Here is a 22,966-nt window from a genome sequence, read left to right as displayed (position 1 = left end):
ATAAAACAAAAATACTTAATAATATGAAAATATGGCTTTTTGCTACATTTCAATTAAAAAAAATTATAATTTGAATAAATTGTTATTAAATGAAGAAATAAGGGTAAGCATGCTTGATGAATCACTCTGTATACTCCATATATAATAGTTTTTACACAACTCGGCAACGACCAGTTTTGGTCGGGCGGCAGTCAGACATACATGAATCAGCCCCACCCGAATTAACCAACAATGTTCCATAGGCCGCCTGCTGTATAGTAATTGCCCGAATTGTGGTGCCCATGCGCACAACTCGGCTGCCGAGTATGGTTTTTGAATTGATAGTTGATAGCCTTAACTTATGACAAAAGTGAAGAGATATTCAACTTCCATTTCCCTAGCCTAATATTATAGTTGGATAATTAGGTACATACTTATTTTAATAATATAAACTATAATAAGTGTATACATATATAAATATATTAATTGTATTCAATATGTAGATAAGTTGTGACTTGTGACGTTAAAAAGTCGATAAAATTAAATACCTAGGTACGTATGTACGCATGTCCATTTTCACACAAATACCGCCTATTGGTTGTTTTCTTTTTCTTGTTATGTTACTCGTTATTTAAAGTATTCAGTATTTCAGTAAGTATTTACTAGTCAGCGGCGACAAAAACTATATCATTATCTACATTATTGATCGATATCCATTTTGTATATTTAATTTTGCTATCTCGATTCGTGTAATTTATTAATTAATTTTATTTTAACATAGATGTTTTTTTCGTTTTAACTACACGCTCGACCAATTTGATTGTAGCAAAAAATTTTTACCGTACTATTTGATCATTGATGTAAATTATTATTATTTATTAGGCATCCGTTACGTTATTAGATATCGCTTAAAAATTAAAACAACATTGACCATTGAAGTAAAGCAGTTCATAAAACTGAAATAAAATAAATATCTTCATTCCGCGTGTTGAGTGTAGAAGTTTTAAAAATTGGGATTTGTCATCTTCTCTAGATTTTATCACGTAAGTAATATTAAACATAATATGATAAGCTTATTTATGTATATATATAACACATTTCTAATATGAAAGACAATGTAAACAAACTTATAAATAATATAATAAGCATTGTAGTATGAGTATCTGTAGAAATAAGGTAACAAGTAAAAAAAAAAATTTTTTTCTATTAAAATTAATTTTATTTAGTTATTGAGTCAGTGTAACCAAACATATATTTACACTGCTAATGCAATACACTGAAATTTTAATTAATTTAATTTTAAATTTTCGATTTTTTTGTTTAAAATAATGGTAAATGTTAATATTCATGATATTGTATTGTTGTGATGTTATGTGATCTATTCTTGTGTATTTAGCATAAAATAATAAATTTAATGATTATGATATCACAGTATCACTACACTATCATCAGTATCATCTCAAATATTATAAGCTGTAATTAAAATAAAATAAAATAGATTTTTCTTTTTTTACTTTGATTTATTTAACATGTTACCATAGTAAGTATCAATTATCCGACTCATGTTGAAAACTGAAATATATTTACTTATATTTTAAAATTTTAAGTTGAAGAGAGGAATTGCAGTATCTAAAGAGCAATTAAATTTAATATATAGTCACGTAGAACAAGGTAGTAAGAAAATAGGAGATATTAATAAATTATTGTTAAATTTTAAACAGATTTTTCAAACTTTGAAATCCTATTTAATCATTTTTGGTTGAATAATTTCAAATCTACAGTGATGATAGATGCAAATTTTCATAGAGAATAATAATGAGATACTAAGATGTTCAATTATATATTATATTATAATTTATATAATTGTGATATTGACATAATATTGTTTTATCCGATTATTATGGTTTATATCGTGATTAAACATGTTCTCGTTTTGTGACGACACTAGTCAACATTTTCCTATTTTATATTCACTGAATTGTACCAAATTCTCCTACGAGTGATCATTATATTTTTGTTTTTTTTTATAATTCAGCTACTACTACTATTTAGCATTTGATAATATTAAGTAAAATTTTGAGAAAGCACAAACTAAACACGAGCGAAGCCAGGTAATTCAGCTAGTATAGGTATCTACTATAAATTATCACAGAGTAATATAGAAATGAGTAATGAGTTATGATTTATGTTTACTTAATGATTAAAATACGTATTATTGATTATTATTTGAAAAAAAAAAATCGTACAATTGACTATAATTTAAATAAAATTGTATTGATTATTATTTGAGGAAAAAATATATTACTTTATTATAATAAATTATACCGGGTAATTTTGGAGCAAATGGGCTGTACTTAAAATGAATAATTTTTTTATTGGCGCAAATGGGCGATATCCCGGCTAATAATGGATTCCTAGGTACCGGATTTATATGCTAATGCATGTATGTATTGGAACAAGGTTTTTGAAATCTGATGAGAATATTCCCCGAATTAGATCATTTTTATTAAAACAAACTCGAATTGTATTTAGCATATTTTACATATTTCAATGATTTTACCTTTAACTACATATTTAATAGTTTTATACTTTCATAGTGCATATTATTATTTATAGCACATATATTTGTTTTTATCGTATTTTCACGTCTCTAGCCACACAATATATCAATAAAATTACGACTGGTTGTTATTGCTAAAGATAAGATGACATACTCATATTAAGCAACTTAGGAGTACATATATATAATATACATATTAATATAGATCAATTTTTGTTTTAATTTCATATTAATGTAGGCTAATATTTTATGGATTAAATATAAAAAATGTTAAATGGTAAAAATGACGAAAATTTTTTTACACTTTTAAAATTTTTTTATACCTTTTTCAATACCTAATTAATTAATACTTACTTTTTAACAAAATTTTAAATAAAATATTTTCGATTCAATTTTTAGTGCATAATAAATGTATAAGTTGTAGCATATTACAGCATTTTTTAAGCATATTTTATAAATCCGGTTTCTAGTGATAACTATTTTAAAGTATCAAAACCAATTTACAAATATGCATTTAAATCACGAGAAGAATATCAAACTAGATATTTAATAAAAATTATATTCAACAAATGGGTATGAAATACCATACTAATAAAAAATTTTAGTTAAGATAATAAATATAATATAATACATTTTTAATCATACCAGAAAGTGTTAACTGAAAGTTCTAAGTCTTTAAAAATGGGTAGGAAAACGTATATTTGCCTAAACAATATGTTATTTTAGGTTATTCGCCCATGGGAAAGCTGCCCTGTAAAACTTATTTGTTGTATCGTGTAAATAATTTAATAATTCGAAGGGAGAACGTACCATTAGGTCAAAACACCACTCTACGTTTTAGTTTGTCATAATTCAATTATTATTTGTCATTATTTTATATATTGTTAAAATTAATTTAGAAAATGTATTCACAAGTGAAATTATAAATAGTAGAATTCAATTTCTTCATTTTAAAAATATTATAGAAATGACAATTACAATTTACGAGTGAAAATGGGTACGAAATGTTTTTAGATGATTGAAGTGTTGAGATGGGGATGTTAATGAAGGGATTGTCGTAAAGAAAAAAGTATTAGAGTTAATAATTAGCTGAATGATTCCAGATTACTGATAAATAGTATTGTATATTTCATATACTCTTAGGCTTATGAACTTACTTCAGTGATAGTAAATGTGAATTAAGTATTAAAAAAAATGTGGTAGTCGATTAGAATAACTATTTACGAGAAGTTTGTGTTTGATGCATGTAGGCAACAATCATCAAGTACCTACTCAAGTAGGTATGGTCCAGATTTAATAATTGGATTAGATAAAAGTTTTTTTGTAGCTGAAAAATAATGTAGGACGTATATTATTTCCTCAACAATGGCTGTTCAGACGTTCAGTGGTGTATATCGTGAAACAAAAGAATATTTCATAGTTATAGTTTGCCAAAACGATCAAAAATAACATTGATACACATATCATTAATCAATAAATTAAACAATAGATATGATTCTATAATTTTTCTGACAGCTAGAAAGCTTACGCTAATTTGTAAAAATACGAATTTCAACATAATCAAGTTAATTGTGGATACATTTTCGTAGACTCTAACTCAGGAGCCTACACTCAAAATGTTGAGAGAATGTGAGATTCGGCCAAATTGGGAAAAAAAAAAAGTAGAGGAACAGATAGAAAAATTGTTTAAGTTAGTACATAGCAGAATTTGTGTGGCGATCAAAACTAAATAATAGGGATCCATTTGAAATTTTGAAAAAATTGAAAAAATGTAGCAGACTTTTAGAAATCACGTAAAGCCTAAACATTTTTATACGTTTTTTGAACATAAATTCATTATTTTATATTTTTAGATTTATTTATTATTGTAGATGACGGAGAGATAAAAAATCTGAGTAACGGGGCTATAAAGTTTTCATTCACCCAAGCGGAACTATGACAAACAATCTTTTTGTATACATAAATAGCATAACAACATATACAAATAAAAAATATAATTTAATAGTTTTAAAACAACTGTATTAATTTTCTGAGCGGAGCGATGAATGTATTGATTTTACAATGCGTGATTTTTCTTTTTTTTTTCTATATACCGTCACAAAATAAATTAATACGGTAACCGGTAGGTATACAATAAAGACGACAAGTAATAATTGATAAAATGGTTTGAATTTTGATATACAACTTTGAATTTTGAGTGTGGTATCTGTTAACAAATTGGATTTAGTTGGTACTTTATAAAGTTAAAAATAGTATGAAGTATAATAGTATAATAGTACATAATAGTAATAATAGTATATTTTAAAATAATCGAGAAAATGAAAAAAAAAAATTAGGAAAGTAAGTAGGTACTGTTGTGTTGTAATAAATAATAATTAACCAGAAACAGTTCCCGTTATCGAATCGATAACAAAATTTTTTATAGATATAGGTTGAAAAACTTATAACGAACTTTATATTTAATTTTCAAATCTTAGGTATAATAACAATTTTTTTTTATACATTTTATACTACAAACTAATAATTAGATTTTTGAGATATTGACGTAGGTACATTAAATTTGAGTGGTGGGGTAAACTGTTTGGCCGACCATAAACTAAACAAATAGTAAATATAATTATGTAGGTAGGTTAATTCATAATACTTACCTATTTCAAATAATCAGTTTAGCTGATATATTGTGCTTTTAAGTAATAGTATAATAACTATTTTTTCACGAATAAAATTACTGTGCGACACCTGCATCATACATTTAATTGTTAGATATATATTAAATTACTATGCACTTTATAAAATATTTATTTCTCAAATTTAATTTCTTTTATTTAGATAATCAATTTTGAAGTATTATGGAATCTAATAAAAGAGTACTTTCCATTCAAAGTCATGTTGTTAGTGGTTACGTGGGTAATAAATGCGCCGTGTTTCCATTACAGGTAATAACAATTTATATTTATATTTAGAACATTAAAAATAAGTATCCTACTTTTATCACAGATAATGGGATTTGAAGTGGATGCTATAAATTCTGTTCAGTTATCAAACCATACTGGATATAAAACCTACTATGGCCAAATATTGAATGAAAGTAATTTATGTAAGTTGTTTATTTATTATAGATACTAATATACTATACATTTCTAGATTTATTTAAATTTATAAATTAAACTTTATTATTTTTTAGCGGAATTAATAACTGGTCTTGTTGAAAATGAATTGCATAATTATTCACATCTATTAACTGGTTACATTAGATGTCCTATGTTCTTAAAAAAAGTTGCGGAAGTCTATAAAATACTGAAAGAGAAAAATCCAGATTTAATATATGGTATGTATTTTGTTTTGAAACATAATATTATTTTAACTGAAATGTAATGTTTGTATTTAAAAAAAAATGTAAAACAAATGATGCTATACAGTCGTGTAACTTTATAAAAAATATTTTCAATGGCCTCCTTTATCCGGACATTTTTTGGGAAACCTGAGAATGGATGCATTTATCTTACTAAAATTATTTTATATATTTTTCAAAATTATTATTGTATTTTATTAATTCAAAATTATATTATTATTATTTGAATTTCTTACAAAAAAAAAAAAAAATAATATAAAAAATTATTAAAAGAAAAATATTATAGTACTTTGGCACAGAGGCAGCCACATCCACTAATCCTTTTTAGTTGTGCTTATGTTGCTATATTATATTATAGTTTTAATGCATTTAGTATTGATAGAGAAAACATTCTATTTATAGTAAAAAACTAATTTTAATTTATTATTTAAGTTATTTAGGTAATATTTTTCTAGGATTTCAATAAAGGTTTTAAAATTATATTCTCTATTTTTGAATAAAACATGGTTTTATGGAATCTTTATAGTTGTAGTGACTATAAAAGATCCTATACAAAGTCTGCAAAATATTAAATTTCTTTTAGAAATATATTTTTCCCTCAAGATTAAATACTTAATTATTGGTAATTGAATTGACTGAATGAAGTCATACATCATATTATAAAAATTAATTAGGTAATGTTTCTACATTATCTATTACTTTATTATTACTCTATTCAGGTTAAATGAAAATTATTTTTTTTTTCATATAAAAATATAAAGACACAACAATTATTTTTTAAATGGTACACTATTATTCTGAATAAAGTAGAAAATGGTAAAATTATTGACTGTTTTCATTTAAAAATTCAAATTTACTTTTTATTCTACCATATTTTATTTATACATTAAAATATGCATGAAAGTTTGCTAATATTTTACATCAGTATTGAACTTTCACTCTCTTTTTAATTATTCAAATAATATTTTTTTTTTAGTTGGAAATATTTTACTCAAATACCTTTTATTGCTTATTATTTTTTTTTCTCTAATTAAAGAAATTGTCAACTATAAAATATAAATACAAATTTAAGAACAATTTTTCGATTACCTATACATGTATAGTGTAATAATTTGATATTTATATTTTGAAGTATGTGATCCTGTAATGGGAGACAATAAAAAAATGTATGTTCCAAAAGAAATATTAGATATCTATAAAAATGAAATCATACATTTGACAGATATTCTTACACCGAATGAATACGAATTAGAGTGAGTAAAATTATATTTATTAATAAATATTTTTTTAATTGTACTTAATATATTTTGGATGTGTTTTTTTTCCATTAGGTTATTAACTGGTATAACTATAACAACACATAATGACATAAATAAGGCTTTGAATATATTATATACTCATGGTTGTAAGACAGTTGTTGTGTCATCTTCCAACATATCTTCAAATTCTGTTATGAAGTGTATTGGAAGAAACTTTTTTCGTAAGTATTAATATATAAATTTACTTTTTATTTCCTCAATTGAGCTAGATATATAAATTTGTATATTGTTTTTAATCAAATATTTTGATAGATAAGTATAGATATTTTTTGTAGAAAATATATTTAAATAGATTCGAGTCTTCTAAAAGTTGCACAATGTCCTATAAATTTGAAATTTTACTAGGATAAAAATTATGCCTATATATTGGTAGTTGGTACATGGACATTAGTAAAATAGCTTTATAAGCACTTGATAGAATTTTTATAAAGGAAAATTCACAATTTGCTATTATAATTTATAATATCTAGTTTAATATTTTGATGAAATTTCAGTTTATATTAAGTGTATAATATATATAACAGTCTTAAGCATAACAAAACATTCTCCTTACATACTTTTCATAACTCATTTTAAAATTTTTATTTATGAACATAGCCGAAATTACAGCTTGGGTCAATTAGGCCTTGGCCCAGGCAAATCTCACCTTGTGCTAATATTTACAGTATATTTAATATATCAAATTAACATAATATTTAATATGTAATAATGATAATACATGATATTATCATATATACAAAAAAATAAATATGTGTTAAAAATAAGTAAAAAAATTCAAAATATTGTGATTTATTTCTTAGTAAAACAATAATCAATTATAATTTAGCTAAAATTATTATCAGAAGCATCTAAGACTCTGAACATAGTATTTATTTTTTGAAAATGTAGCATTACACGCAACACTTCTATAATATTAAAATGTTTTATTGTTATTTTGCTATTCTTTTCACTTATCTTAAATTATCTCGATTATAATAATGCATTATAGGTATAGCCTTTAAACTATAGGTAATATATATACATGTTTAGACTAAGTTTCTTACCACTATGGCACAGAAAAGTTTGGACAATTTAATACTTCCTTATATTAAGGTATACTATGGCAAAAAATATCGATACCGATGAAGTAATCAAAAAATCTTAAAAAATAGTTCCACATGATCTAGTTTTATGAATATTTATTATTTTTATTTTTAAATTAAAAAATTATAAATACTCAACAAAAATATATAACAGTGTATACAAATACAATAAATGAGTTTAAAAAAAAAAAAGAATACAAGAATTTAAGAATTTTTCATCTCTCCTCCCAAATTTTTTAAATATGTTTCAGAATTTGCCCGGATTAATAAAATTCTCTAGTTTCGCCTATGGTTATGAATATTATTAAATTTATAGAATACCAGTGGCACAATTTCAATATAAAATCTGGTGGTACCGAAGCCCTTCTATTTTTTTCATGTTCTTATGGTTATAAATACCTGCAATTCGTACAATAATCATTCAACAGTTACATATTTAATATTAACTATTTAAATTGTAGAATAATTATATTTTAATTTAATTAAAAATGAATTAATAAGCACAATCTAAATCTAAATAACCAAGAAAAAATTCAGGGCTACTTAACACGTCCAAGCCTCTCCCCAAATTAGTAATTTTCATTTACTTACCTATAGGTACTTTATTTGCTGAGAGAATTTGATTGCATATAAACCAAAATATTTGATTAATTCACCCAGATCCCACTCCCAGCACCAGTTGTATGCACAAAGAAACTTTATTTTTTGACAAACGGAGTATAGGCATTTTATACAATATTTTATATGCATATGTTGTAATATTTTAATATTTTTATATTTTTATATTAGATGAGGAATATGTAGAATTAGATATTCCTATCATTGATCAATCTTTTATTGGCACTGGAGATTTTTTTACTGCTTTGTTATTGATATGGATGAACTTAACTAATAATGACTTGAAACATTCCATGGAAAAAACAGTTGCAACTATTCAAGCAGTATTAAAACGTACTACAAAATGTAATTATAAAATTAAAAAACAGTTTAAGCTAAATATTTTTATTTTACATTTATTAATATGTGAATAATTGTTTTATTTAAAAATAGATGTGAATGAAAATAGTTCAAAGAATCCAATAAACAGTAAAGAATTAAAATTAATTCAAAGCTTGAGTGATATTCAAAACCCAGAAGTAACAATATTTGGTACCATCAATAAAGTTGGATAATTACTTTTAATATATTAATTTATATATTACAATAGTTTATAAAAATAGTTATTATTATTATATAATTTGAAGGACAATAAATTTCATAGCCCTGTATTTTTAGTTAAAAACTTATATTTTAAAACTCCATGTAGTTGATTTTAAGTAATTTAAGATAATCTGAACAATAAAATGAATTCATGAGCTTAAAATAAAATGTACTTATAAATAATATTATTGTGAGAATTACCAAATATTATTTACTATTTTATTATGATATAAATGTATAAATGTATTGAAAATGTCTTCCATATACTGTGAATTGCAAAAGCTTCCATTAATAATAAATTGTATCTAAAGTTTTTTGACTAATTAAATTATTGTATTTAAGATTTCTTGACAAATAATATAAAACTGTTTTATTACCTACTTAACAGAATTATATTATACATGTATTAACATTTTATAAAGGTATAATAAATAAATTGTACTGATATTAATTTATGTTTACAATAAGTAATATTATTATTTCTACATAGTATATAAAATAAACATTTTAAATGTCACATATAAGTTTTAATTTTTGTAGAATAACACTATATAAATTAAGTTGATTAATATTTTATTATTTTTGTGAGACTGATAAATTAACTCCTATGAGTCTTAAACATATACTTTTGTACATTGTCGGCACAAAATTGTGGAGGCTTTGAAATATATTGTATATTTTAAATATTTTTACTGCCACTCCTAATAAGTAGCTGTGGTCAAAGGGCTTTCAGACATGAAGCAATTGTTTCAAATAATTCTATATCCCGCCGCTACTGCTTTTGTGTGTAATTAATAGTTATATATCTTTAAACAAATGATTTCAATAAGCATTTTTCTACAAACCACAATTTTTTAGAAATCATCTCATTCAAAAATGAATTCTTTATTTAATTGTCTTTAAACAATAATCATTTTTAGTAGTCCAAGTATTAAAAGAATTCTAAATTAATACATATGACATGTTCTTATTAAAATTATATTTAACTAAAAACATGATTAGGTTTGAACTTATGGTATTACATTTTAGTGGTGTATTAATAACATAATATGTTAAATATTTAAATATAAAAATTGTTAGGACCAGAATACCAGTTATAAATATTTCATGATGTCATATTTTCATTGATGTGAATACAAAAATTATTAATATAATAAAATTACTAAATGTATTACATGAGCCTAGAAGTAAGAGTTTAGAATATAAAAAACAAATAGGCCATGATATATCTAAGATTTATGTCATCTGTCCATGTAAATAAGCTACTGATCATATTATTATTTAATTAGTTATACAAAAATATAAGCAAGGTGTTTTGATGTATCAAATATTCATACAGTAAGTTTAGATATTTAAGTATTTTCATGTCTTATAATAAATAAATAGAATGTTATTTATAATAATACCCACCAATTAAACATGCATTCATGTGAACCATTTATAATTATCATAAAATTTTTTGATATTGTCATATTGTAAAGGTATTGTATTGTTTAATAGTTAATAATAACAAGTTAGAGACTACTAAATAATTAATTTTCCTGACGAAATACTCATACAGGCTTGATCTGGTTTTAAATGTAAAATATGTTTACTATTTTTGATTTTTTTTTTCTGTAAAAAGCAATAAAAATTGTTTACTTTGTAAAAAAATGTGTTCAATCACATTAAATTATTAAAGGATCTTTGAATTTTAAATTTTACTACATCGGATATTTACCTGTAAAATAACTATATTTCTCCTCAAACAATTTTTAATCTTTGTTGTAGTTTTAAATTAATTTTTTTTTAAAACATAATACAAATTTGTTATTTCTTCATTTTTAAAATACAAAAATCATACAAAATTCCAGTATAAATCGTCAACATGTGCCCGTCAATCACAAACTATTATCTGATTAGGCCACAACATTAAATATATATTAATAATCTTATCGATAGTAAGTTAACCAAAATCAGCAAACTTTAAATAAAATATTAAATGCATTATACAAAAACTCTCGTTACTTTTTGATCATATCTTATAAATGCAAATTTATCTTTTTTAGGTATTCTCAGTTAATTTTTGAAAATTATTTGAACAAAGAGTAACAATTTTAGTTATTTAATTTTTAAGTATCATCATAAAGATATTATATTACCTAACATATAATTGAATTCAACTTACTTTCAAAGAAAACAATCCTGTTTTAATAATCAGTGATGTGAAAGAAATAATTAATAAATAAGGTCAATATATTAGACTTTAAAATAAGTAAATTAAAAGATAAAATTTATGGCATGATTGAAGAATGTATTTGGGATTTTTACAATGTTTTTCAAGAGCATAATGATTTTGATAATTTCTCAACATTTTTGAGTAAGTTGTATATTTTTTAGCTGAGTAAAAAATACTGTTATAATATGTAATTTATTTAAATATATTTTATTTTTTAATAATTTTACTATAATATTAGGTATACAAGTAAAAATATAATTAAGTACACTAAATGTAAAAAGTGCTTGAATTCCTTAAAACCTGAATATGATTAATTTGTTGAACTACAAAACTAGATTGTGCTAGGTGGTATTAGAAATTGAAGAACTTTTCATTACAGATAATATGCGTAATAATTAATGTTTATTATAATTTGTGGTATTATATATTTTTGTACTTTTCAATTTTTCATGGACATTTAATTATTTTAATTACGAATCATCACGCAACCATAATAATCTGTACTTTGTAGTTGTGATCCGAATACAGATGTAAATATAATATATATTAATATTAATATATAATATATCTGTGGATAGTGTGGATCCCAATTTATTTTCAGTGTTGTCTTGTCATTGTTTTGTGGGACAAATTGTGAGTGAAGGCGTATTGTCACAGAATAACCGGAAGGCGGAAAGGACACTTTTGTCTTTTTGAGTTTAACACGGGTTCTAAACTTCTAAATTCTAATGGAGCACAGACTTATAATACCTGTTGGAATATCAGTACTGCTGGTAAAAAGATTTGTATAGATAACTTGATAACAATGACCAGAATAATATATTTTAATGACCAGAACCATTGATTGCAGAACATTAACCAGAACCAAGGTTGATTATTCAGTTCCACTTCCAATCATGGTTCGACTCTCGATTACTTAAACATACTAATTAATGAGTCTAAACACTCTAAACTACAAAAACAAAATACAAAAGTCAAATAATAATAATAATATACAAAATGTGTACGATTACAAGTATTCCTTATATTTTAAAGTAATAAAATATTAAAATACATTCAATTAAAATAATTTTTATTCTTATTGGATAATGGATATTAATGAATTGTTATGATTGATCAGCACTCACTACTATAACCAACAAAATAAAATATCTCGTAAGTATTAAACATTTATCACGATTATTATTTTTATGCTTGATAGTTGATAGACAATCGCCGATAATTAGTGCATTATTGCATTACTACAGTTACTCAAATTATTGTTCGTCATGATACGGTTTACTTAAGTTAAAATTATGTTCATCGGCGTACGAGATAAAAATCGTTTTTTATTATAATATTTTTGAAATTTTTGTGTTTTTATTTTAAAAACTCATTACATTTTCAAGATACAATGATTTTAACCGATATTTGGTGTTCAATTGTTTAGGTAATATTGTATATCAGTACACTTCATTCCAGTATTAATCATTATTGCTTTTATACTTATTAGTTTATTGCATATAACTGATTCTAGTTACATAGTATACTAGTTACTATTAGGCTAAAACGCATAATACTAATTAGTTACAAGTTAAATTTTGTTTATAATGATAGGTATAAACAATAATTTCTTATCTTTATGTTAAGTAATGTATATGTTTAGCCATTGTGAACTATACAATGATTAGTTTGGGTAATAAAAGTTTTATATCAGATAATATAATTGTATTAAAAGTAAATAATATATCAGTGATATTTGCATTAATATTTAATTGTTATTACTGTTTTTTATATATATTTATTATTAATCTAAGTTAACAGTAATATTCTCATTTATATTCTGATTGGTCATTATAATCATTCACTAAGAAAAATCTACTGTGATTTAAGTCAAGCTATCAAATACGTGTGAATCAGGCCTCAGGATTTAATGTAAAGAAAACCTAAAATTTGTATATAAGTAACTTATTTTTAAAACTCATGTTAGTATAGGCCAAAGTAAATGGAGTCAAAAGTTGAGTTGTGTTTGTTTAGTATTATTTAATAGTGTTTATTTTTTATCCAGAGTGATATCAAGGTATTTTGTTTATTAGTATAGTGGAATTTGTTTATTTTCAATTTTAGTGGAAAGGTTTTTATTCTGTTTAGAAAAAAGTTTATCTGAACAAATTTTTCTTCAATAATTTTAATTTTCTAGTTTTTAATCAAACATTTTTTTATTGGTATTTAAAATATTAAACTTAATGAAAATAAAAATACCATAAATATTTATAATGGTATATTATAGCTAATTATATAGTTATATTTTATTTTTGACTCATTAATACTATTCTGTTTTCAATAATACAAGTTGGCTTACACCATAGTTTAACATTTCTTGAAATACACATACTGATTATAAAATAAATTTTAGCTGTTTTAATTTCTTTATGTTTTTTACCAATGTGGTATGATGTTTAAAAATAATGTTTTGTTGTAAATTATAATTATTGTTACAATGACAAATATATATTAATTATTGACAATTGACTTTTATTAATAATATGTTGTACACTATAGTTTATATTTGTAATTTTTTATTTTTGTTTTAGTTGAAACAATTTAAACAGATGGAACAGGAAAATGAAGCCGATCATCTTAGTGAAAACACACACAAAAAACAAATATTTGTTTCAAATAACATTATTCACAGTCAGGTAACTTTAAAATCAATTGATGATCAAGACATGCAATTAAATATGACCAATAGTGATTTAAAAATTGATCCTTCTACATCTTCTCATGAACATGTTAATTCAAGTTCAAATAATATATCTAACTCTGATATTGAAAATATTAACCAGATTAAAGAACATTTAACTGTTGAATCAGGTCCATCTAAAATTTTAAAATGTGATAGTCCATTAGAAATTAATTTTGGTATGGATTCTGATAAACAATCTAATACAAATGAGATAACCAAAGCCAGCTTAAAGAATAATCATGAGCTTCTCAAAAATAAAGGTCAAATTCAATCTACAAATAATAAACTTACTAGATTTGAAATATTAAAATCAACCGAGCATACTATTAATTGTAAAAAGTCAATAGAAACAAATTTTCATTGTTTTATTTGTGACACTAAAATAAAATTGTTAAAAGATTGGGAGTCACACACTTTAAGTACACTTCATATAGAAAAATGTTTAAACAAAAATGATTATGTTTCATACGATTGTGGTGGCTGTAAAATATTTTTTTTTGGAAGTAAGGAACAGATTTTACAACATTGTAAAGATATTCATAATGATATATCTGGACTACCGTGTGTTTTTAAATGTATGAAAGATGTATTTCATTATTGCATAGTTATAAGTCCAATGAAATGGAAATCTTGGTCTTTTTGTGGTCCTTGTAAAAGTTATTCATTTTCCAAAATTAAATGTTATTCTATTAATCATATGTATAAAAAAACGATTCATTTAAAATGCGATTCATGTTTAATAGATTTTGTATGTAGTCAAGAAGTTTATAATAAACATTTAATGTCATGCGAACATATCATGTTGGAATATTTTCAATCCAAAAAACTTGGCGAAAATTTGGAAACTATATTTTATTTAAAACTGCCTCCAATAATTTTAAATAAATTTTCTGTTGATACTATAAAATCTACTTGTAATGATTGTAAGTTTCAAATGGAGGCCAATGAAAAAGCAATAACTGTTCATCTTACTGAATGTATCAACAAATCTGATGTTGATAGAAAAAATACATTAAACATCAAAACTTATTTTTGTGAAGTCTGCAATATAAGCGTACTCGATTTTACTCAATGGAAGTCCCATTTAATGTTATCAAGTCATTTAATTAAGTGTTTTCATATTAAAGATTTAGTTTCTTATACATGTGAACTTTGCGCATTACATTGTTATGGAGTTGTACATCATGTAACAAACCATCAAAATATTCATCCGAACAATTCTGAGAAAAATCTTTCCAGATTTTTGGCTTTTAACTTCCAACGTATTAACAAAAATTTAAAAACCAAAGATTTTTATTATTGTGAAGAATGTGAAACGTATGCTGAAGTTAATTCTAATTCAGATCATTGGAATAAAAGTCATAAAACTAAATTAAAACGTATAGTCTGTCAACCTTGCCGTACAGAATTCTTTTGTATTGAAGATAATGTGTTATTCAATAAACACATGATATCAAGTGAACACATAATTTTAAAATCTGTGGTCTCTAAAAATATATTTCCAGAACTTAAAACACAATCATTAATTAATCAAAACCAAAAACCATGTGTTCCAAAAAGTCATTTAGATAAAAATAATGTTCCATTTGATGTTAAACCATATTTACAATTTTTTCAAAATGTAAAAAATGAAAATAATACTATGTGTAAATCATGTGATAATCTAATCAATTTAAATCACAATGATCTCCTTAGTCACTTGTTAGTTTGTAACCATGGATTAGTACAAAGTATCCCTCAACCAAATTTAAATTATTTTCAATGTTTAGAGTGTGCATTTTGTTCTAACAATAAGGATAATTGGATAAAACATGCAACTACACATGCAAAATTAGGTACCTATATTTGTTATTCTTATATTTGTAAAAGTTGTAACTCTTTAGTTTATGGTAAAATTGAAGACATTGAATTACATTTACTTACTGAACACAAGACAACATTTATAAGCATGCCATTAGAATCAGAGTTACTAGCAAACCAATGGATTATGAGAAATGAAAATGCTGATAAACTTTCTCATATAATGTGCTTTTGTGAACCATGTAATCTAATATTTAAGTCAAGTGAAAATCGTCATCATTTTAAAGCAGATAGTCATGCATCAACAGCATCAGATATTGTAGAATTATTTTACTGTAAGGATTGTAAAGTTGAATTCTACTCTTCAATTACAGTTTATGAATGTCACAAGTTAACTGCAGAACATATAATTATGAGTTCAGACAATAGAAAAACTAAAATTAAGGCTCTTCTTAAACCTTTGAAACTTGATACTCATTTATTTAACTTTGTTACTGATCAAAATTTGTATAACTCAACTTTAAATATTGGGTTTTTCTGTTTCATATGTGATTATTTATGTGTAAAATTAGATGTATGGAAAATGCATATTAATAGTAAAAAACATATCAAATCTTCTAAAGATTTTTGCACAGATCACCGTTGTAAAATTTGTAAAACACTTATGTTTGGAAAACGATATCACATGTTTGAACATTATAGCAATCGTTTTCATTCAATGTTGAGACAATTTAAATTGATGACATCTAATGAGGTTTTAAAACAAAAATGTGAAACAAAAAATACATGCAATATGGGAAAAACTTCTGAGAATAATCAAACTACAGAAATACCAAGAGAATCTTGTACTGCAGTATTAACTAAAATGATGAATAATTTATCTCATACAGAAAGTAGTTCATTAGAAGAGTCTACCATTAATAATATACATCCAGCTACAATAGATGAATCTATTGCAACAACAAATGAAAATCAATTAATGAGAAAAACCATAGATGATTTTCCTTTGGAATCAAAAACTCAAAACTATAGTAATTTTTATAGATTGAAAATTAGTATGTTGAATGAATTGCTTAAGCAAAATAAAGAAATAAAATCACAAACATGTTATTATTGTGTACCTTGTGATTTTATAACTACAGTACTAAAAAATTGGGATGAACATAATTTAACTAATCATTCAAATAAGACTGAATTGCGCCATAATGGGTATTGTACTACTTGCAATTTATATCAATTTGGGCTATCTCAACATTTAGATGAACACTATAACACTATTGAACACAAAAATATGTTCGATTTTAATAAATTATGCAACCCAAATCATTCAAAAAATAATAATAAAATAAAAATAAAAAATGAGCAGAAAAGTAATTTAACTCCTGGCAATCCTTCAAATGTTACTCAAATATCAAAAATAGACAAGCAACAAACAAATGGTAGTAATGATCAAAAAGAAGGATGTAATCGCCAAGTGATGATTGAAATTAAAGGTAACATGGTAGATTGTATAATTTACAAATTAAATTGTCATATTTAAATGTTTTAGGTGCAAAACCACAGTATAAAAAAAATAGCTGGGTTGAACTCAAAAAAATATTTTCTGCTTATGGGTTTTTTGGAATTATTACTAAACATAGCTCTGTTATAATCATATTTCGTAAATTGTAAGTATATGCTCTATTAAACAATATAAATGTTATCCATAGTAACTAATAACAATATTTCTATAAATTCCCAATTGTACAATTGTAATTTTTTATCATCTTAAGTAATTTATGCCAAAACTACTTGCTTGAATCTATTTAGACACTAGCTAACATAACTTATATAATCTGAAAAGATTTTTAATTTAGTACCTAATATTATTTTTTAACATACAATTTTAATGTTTAAAATTATATAAAAAAATAGCTTATAAAACAGCAGAGTTGTAGTAAAATATATTTTTAATACATGGCATGTAATCTAAGGTTTTTAGTAATTAAATCAACTTAAAAAATATATAATTATCATTTTTCTTAATTTATAAGTTATAACCAATGGTGACATAAAATAAATAATTATTGATTTTATATCTATCATTTAATTAAATCAAAGTTTAAGTCAAAACTATTAAAAAATAAATTGAGATTCATTTTTATTATTATATTATTATTTTAGTATTCTAAAATATATTTGTCTCGGTGTTCAAGTTATAAATTATGTTCCACAGTATTAAATACATAAACACCATGACAAAAAAAAAAAAAAAAAATGTACTGTGATTTCAATATTTGTAAAAACTTTCTAATTAAAATTTCATTATTAGTAATTAAAAAAAAATGAAATTAATTTTTTTATATTTTTAGACTTAAGTCTTTAATTAATGTTTTTCCATATTTACAGAGCTGCTGTGAACAAAGTTTTAAATGATAAAGAAATGTTAGAAAAAAAACATGAATTTACTATTAGTATACTAGAAGAAGGTAAGTTTTTGTTGTAAAAATTAATGTTTTACTCTTGACAAATATTGTGTATTATGTAATTATTGAAATTAAAATTTTATTTTTAAAGTTGTAGTAGTATCAATAATATTTAAGAAAAAATTAAATTTTCTAATATAATTATTAATTTTTTTATTAAACACAAATAAAAAAACTAAAGCCTTACTGAAAAATTGTATAAGGCAAAAATGTTAATGATTTTTTAAACTTTATTGATTAACTTTTTAACACTTCTAGATACAGTTGTTAAAATTGTCTACCTTATATTGAAAATAATAACAATTATTGCTAATGAATATGTTGTTATGTAGTTATATATGTAAGATATCTTATTCTATTTTTAATTGATTCTAGATGACAAATTACCTGAGTTAAATAAAACAACAATATTTGAGTTTGGAAATAAGGCAGTATTGCTAAAATCTATTGACACACAACTTGCGGAGATTAATCAAGAAATTTCCAATCCTGATATAATTGATAGATTATTTTTGTTAGTAAACTCAATACACAGTTATGCTGGCCAACATTTTAAAGGAAGTAAAACATATGCTTTTGGATCACGTATGTCAGGTCTTGCACTTAAAGATAGTGATGTGGATTTATACTTTGATATCGGTAATGTTAACATTATTTATTTAAAAGAATGAATAATTTAAATATAATATTAATTAGTAATAAAAATTGTATCTATTTAAGAAAAATAATAATTAATAGTTGTTAATTTATTATATATTGGCTATTATTCAATAGGTTTTATAAAGTATATTATTTACTTAAAATAGGCTTTTAATAAAGGACATCATATATTATAATAATACCTTAAATTAAATCATTTTGGATTTAGTGAAAATGCTTAAATTTGTTTTTATAATTTACAAATCGAAATCAAATAATTAAAAAAGATTTTTCCATCATATTGATGAATATTGTTCTTTTAAGCCTTTTATTTCTACATGATTTTTATTATGATTATTTATATTTTTATTCATAAATGAATAAATTAACTATTTTCAATTATTTATAGCTTTAAAATTGAATATTCTAATATAATGTTTATTTTAATGGTTTAATGGTTTTGATATTTATCAATAAATGATTAGTTTTTGTATAATTTTTAAAAATACTCAAATTTATATATCCAATTTTAAGATAAAGTATAGCTGTATTTTTTTTAAGGGTTCAATATAATTCTACTCATGAATTTTGCGTCTTTTTGCAATATATTTAAATTAATTTTTTTTTTTTTTTAAATACAACAAATCTTAAATGCATTTAATATATATATATATATATTATATATTCAAGATTCTTAGTTGAGAGATGTGAGTGTATTGATTTTAAAGTTATGTATGCTTTATTTTGTGTATGTTTATTTAATAAGTAGTTGAAAAGATTGGGTTTCAATAGTTTTAGGTAGTTAATTGGATGTATTCTGTTCATTACTGGCCAAAATAAAACATTTCTAGAAAAACTGGAAAAAAAAAATCGAGAAAAAACTGAATTTAATTAAATTATTTTTTTATTAATGTCGATAAAAATTATTCACTGGGTATAAAGGCTTGAAAATGTGATACAAAGTTCTTCATAAGTTGTTCAGTTATAAATTAAAAACCTACTTACAGTAAAGCGGTACTCACTTCCATCCCCCCACCATTTTTTCCATAAATTTCTTAAATTTTTTTTATTATTTGTTTTATATTGTTATATCCTGACTAAAACTATTTTTGTTTTGTAACTATGAATAAATACTATACCAATTACTAAGTTTAGTAATACTAAATTTAACTTGATATAATTTTTCAAGTAAAATCAGTTTAATTATAATTTTTTAATTTATCTTATAGCTGACACTTTTGGTGGAGAATTAAGTAATGATCTATATGCTCAAGAAGATTTAGTACGTTATTTTGGAAAAGTTTTTCGGTCTCAAAATAATGAATTTAAACATATACAACCAATAACTGGAGCACGTGTTCCTATAGTCAAATTTTTTCATGTCCCTTCTGCCCTATTTTGTGATTTATCTTTTAAAAGTGGCCTCAGTACACATAATACTAAACTCGTCAGGTAAATTATATATAACTGTCTATTAAATTAATTAATAAAATAATTTAATCAAATTCTGTTCAACAACTCAGGTTGTATTTAGCATTAGATGAACGTGTTCATTGGATTGTCTGTGCAGTTGTTAAACGTTGGGCATTACAAAATGATATGAAAAATCAAAGTATGTTTACCAGTTATGCTTTAGCATGGTTGGTTCTTTTTTATTTGATGACTATTGAAGTAGTTCCTCCATTAATATTACTCAGAGAACATGCAGATTATTCTAAAAATACATCTACATCAGATTTCATGTTCATAGAAGGTATATTATTTTGTTTTTAAATTAGTAGTATTCAGCTATTTATACTTGTATTAAAATTGCAACTAAATATTATTAAATTAACTTTAATTACTGGTGTTGATATTCTATATTTATAATGTATCACTAATTAGTTGAAATTTTTTTTTCTTAGATTGGGATTGTACCTTCTGCACTCTGGAAAAAGCTAAACAAATTTGGAAAGTACCAGAAATTCCTCGTTGGGACTTATTATTAGGATTTTTTAAGTTTTATTCAGACTCTAACAGACTTAAACAATTTGTTCTTTGTCCAGCTATTGGACAAGCTATACCTAAAGATAAATTTTATGATATTCCAATGATAAAACCAGATATATTAGGTTTTAACAAAAAAAAAAAAGGTAAACCTATTGACTGGTGTATAAGATTAAGAGATAACTTTCATGGTGAAGGTCTTGCAGTACAAGATCCTTTTGATCTTTTCCATAATATAACAAAAGTTATAATACCAAGAAAGTTACAGACCTTCTCTTATTTATGCAATAAAACAATGGAAGTCATGAATAATGGAGTTCAACCTTATTATGCATAAGTTTATTTGACAATTTCTTTTATCTGAATCAAAACGAATATTTTTAAAATGAAATTTAATGTAATAATTAAAACAATTTCATTCAATTAATTAAATAAATATATATTTAATAAAAATTACTACAATAAAATTAAAAAAGTAACATTAAAATGTTAAATAAATTGTCAATTACTAATTTTTATTTTTTTCCTTGTACTTTGTGTTGTTTAAGTACATTTATTATTTCAGTAATTTAAACTTCAAACATAAAATAAGTAATTTATTATTTAATTATACCTCTTATATTTTTTACAGACAATTTTGACAATTTTAATAAATTATACATATTAAAAAAAAAATAATAATTTACTTTCATTATACATTTATATTTATCTATGCCATTATATTTTGTTTTTATATAAGTGAATTTTTATTCATTTTTTTATTTGTCGGTTTTGAATTTTTATATTCATTACAAATTAATTTAATCTTAAGAACTCTAGTTATAATGACTTTATTTAATTAAGTAATAATAGTTATATTATTAAAAATATATTAAATTTTATTATTGTTGGTCAATGCAAGTATACTATTAAGTTGCGTTTACTTTTTGGGGTAGTTTTCTAATAAAAAATAAATCATAAAATTTGAACCTAATTAAAGGGAATGTTACATATTTGTTTTATTAATCTAAAAACATCTAAGATTTAGTAAAAAAAAATCTTGACAGGGGGGAACAACACAAGCTAAATTTTAAAAGAAGAATAACGCAACTTGTAGTTGATGAAGAGTCTTAATATTGTAGACTTTTTTAAAAGACCTGTTTAATATATATATTTTTATCGTACTTTAGAATAATTACATAATACTATGTTGTATTAATAATTTTATTTAAATATAATATTATAATTTTATTTAGTGTGAATTTGATTATCCTTTTTTTCTTATTAGTTCAAATACATTTACCTTATATTAACTGAGAACAATTAATAAATTACATATGTGTTTAAGTGTTAAAAAAAACATATGGAGCAGAATTTTGTTTATATAAATAATTTAAGAAATAATATTAGTGTTGGTTCTATCAACTTTCCTGAGTGTAAAACAATAAGAAAATTCTATAATTTTTTAAAAACTGTTAAGTTAAAAAATATTAAATCATTTTGAAAATTTCTAGTTCCTACCTGAATTACTGCAAAAATAAATTTTCAATGTTTTTTTTTTTTAATTGGTATCCATGATTATTTGTACTACTGGTTTATTTATTTTTTTCGATTTTAAAGAAAAATTAAAAATATTTTTAATGTTTAAGACCAACTAATCTC

General features: G+C 23.2%; 2 protein-coding genes across 7 annotated transcripts; both read left to right on the top strand.

The window, feature by feature from the left end:
• The first annotated feature begins 331 nt into the window (after positions 1-331).
• On the top strand, positions 332-9,536 carry LOC112592250 (pyridoxal kinase). Of its 5 annotated transcripts, none has more exons than XM_025336284.1 (9): positions 332-405; positions 862-1,022; positions 5,369-5,475; positions 5,537-5,636; positions 5,724-5,867; positions 7,024-7,144; positions 7,223-7,371; positions 9,082-9,255; positions 9,343-9,464. In XM_025336284.1, exons 3-9 carry the CDS (start codon positions 5,389-5,391, stop codon positions 9,462-9,464), a joined length of 897 nt encoding a protein of 298 aa, XP_025192069.1. In that variant the 5' UTR covers positions 332-405; positions 862-1,022; positions 5,369-5,388. The 5 variants fall into 5 exon arrangements, with proteins under 5 accessions (XP_025192069.1, XP_025192058.1, XP_025192064.1 ...); XM_025336273.1 differs by lacking the exon at positions 332-405 and adding an exon at positions 438-531; XM_025336279.1 differs by lacking the exon at positions 332-405 and adding an exon at positions 543-630.
• Positions 9,537-12,722: 3,186 nt separating this feature from the next.
• Positions 12,723-21,736, top strand: LOC112596619. Of its 2 annotated transcripts, none has more exons than XM_025342409.1 (8): positions 12,723-12,865; positions 14,284-17,728; positions 17,785-17,902; positions 18,624-18,703; positions 19,076-19,339; positions 20,569-20,791; positions 20,863-21,092; positions 21,244-21,736. In XM_025342409.1, exons 2-8 carry the CDS (start codon positions 14,302-14,304, stop codon positions 21,660-21,662), a joined length of 4,761 nt encoding a protein of 1,586 aa, XP_025198194.1. In that variant the 5' UTR covers positions 12,723-12,865; positions 14,284-14,301; the 3' UTR covers positions 21,663-21,736. The 2 variants fall into 2 exon arrangements, with proteins under 2 accessions (XP_025198194.1, XP_025198270.1); XM_025342485.1 differs by lacking the exon at positions 12,723-12,865 and adding an exon at positions 12,943-13,139.
• The last annotated feature ends 1,230 nt before the right edge of the window (positions 21,737-22,966 follow it).

Source organism: Melanaphis sacchari, unplaced genomic scaffold (assembly GCF_002803265.2).
Source record: "Melanaphis sacchari strain LSU unplaced genomic scaffold, SCAv2.0 Contig0_pilon_pilon, whole genome shotgun sequence".
NCBI lineage: Eukaryota > Metazoa > Arthropoda > Insecta > Hemiptera > Aphididae > Melanaphis > Melanaphis sacchari.
This window is presented reverse-complemented; position numbering and strand designations above follow the sequence as displayed.

Excerpts from the sequence above, each read along its gene's own strand:
- LOC112592250 (XM_025336291.1), top strand. The coding sequence starts at position 5,389 with ATGGAATCTAATAAAAGAGTACTTTCCATTCAAAGTCATGTTGTTAGT. Across the intron at positions 7,145-7,222 it reads CCGAATGAATACGAATTAGA|GTTATTAACTGGTATAACTA; the intron begins GTGAGTAAAATT and ends TTTTTCCATTAG. Across the intron at positions 7,372-9,081 it reads TATTGGAAGAAACTTTTTTC|ATGAGGAATATGTAGAATTA; the intron begins GTAAGTATTAAT and ends TTTTTATATTAG.
- LOC112596619 (XM_025342409.1), top strand. The coding sequence starts at position 14,302 with ATGGAACAGGAAAATGAAGCCGATCATCTTAGTGAAAACACACACAAA. Across the intron at positions 17,903-18,623 it reads ATAATCATATTTCGTAAATT|AGCTGCTGTGAACAAAGTTT; the intron begins GTAAGTATATGC and ends CCATATTTACAG. Across the intron at positions 21,093-21,243 it reads AGATTTCATGTTCATAGAAG|ATTGGGATTGTACCTTCTGC; the intron begins GTATATTATTTT and ends TTTTTTTCTTAG.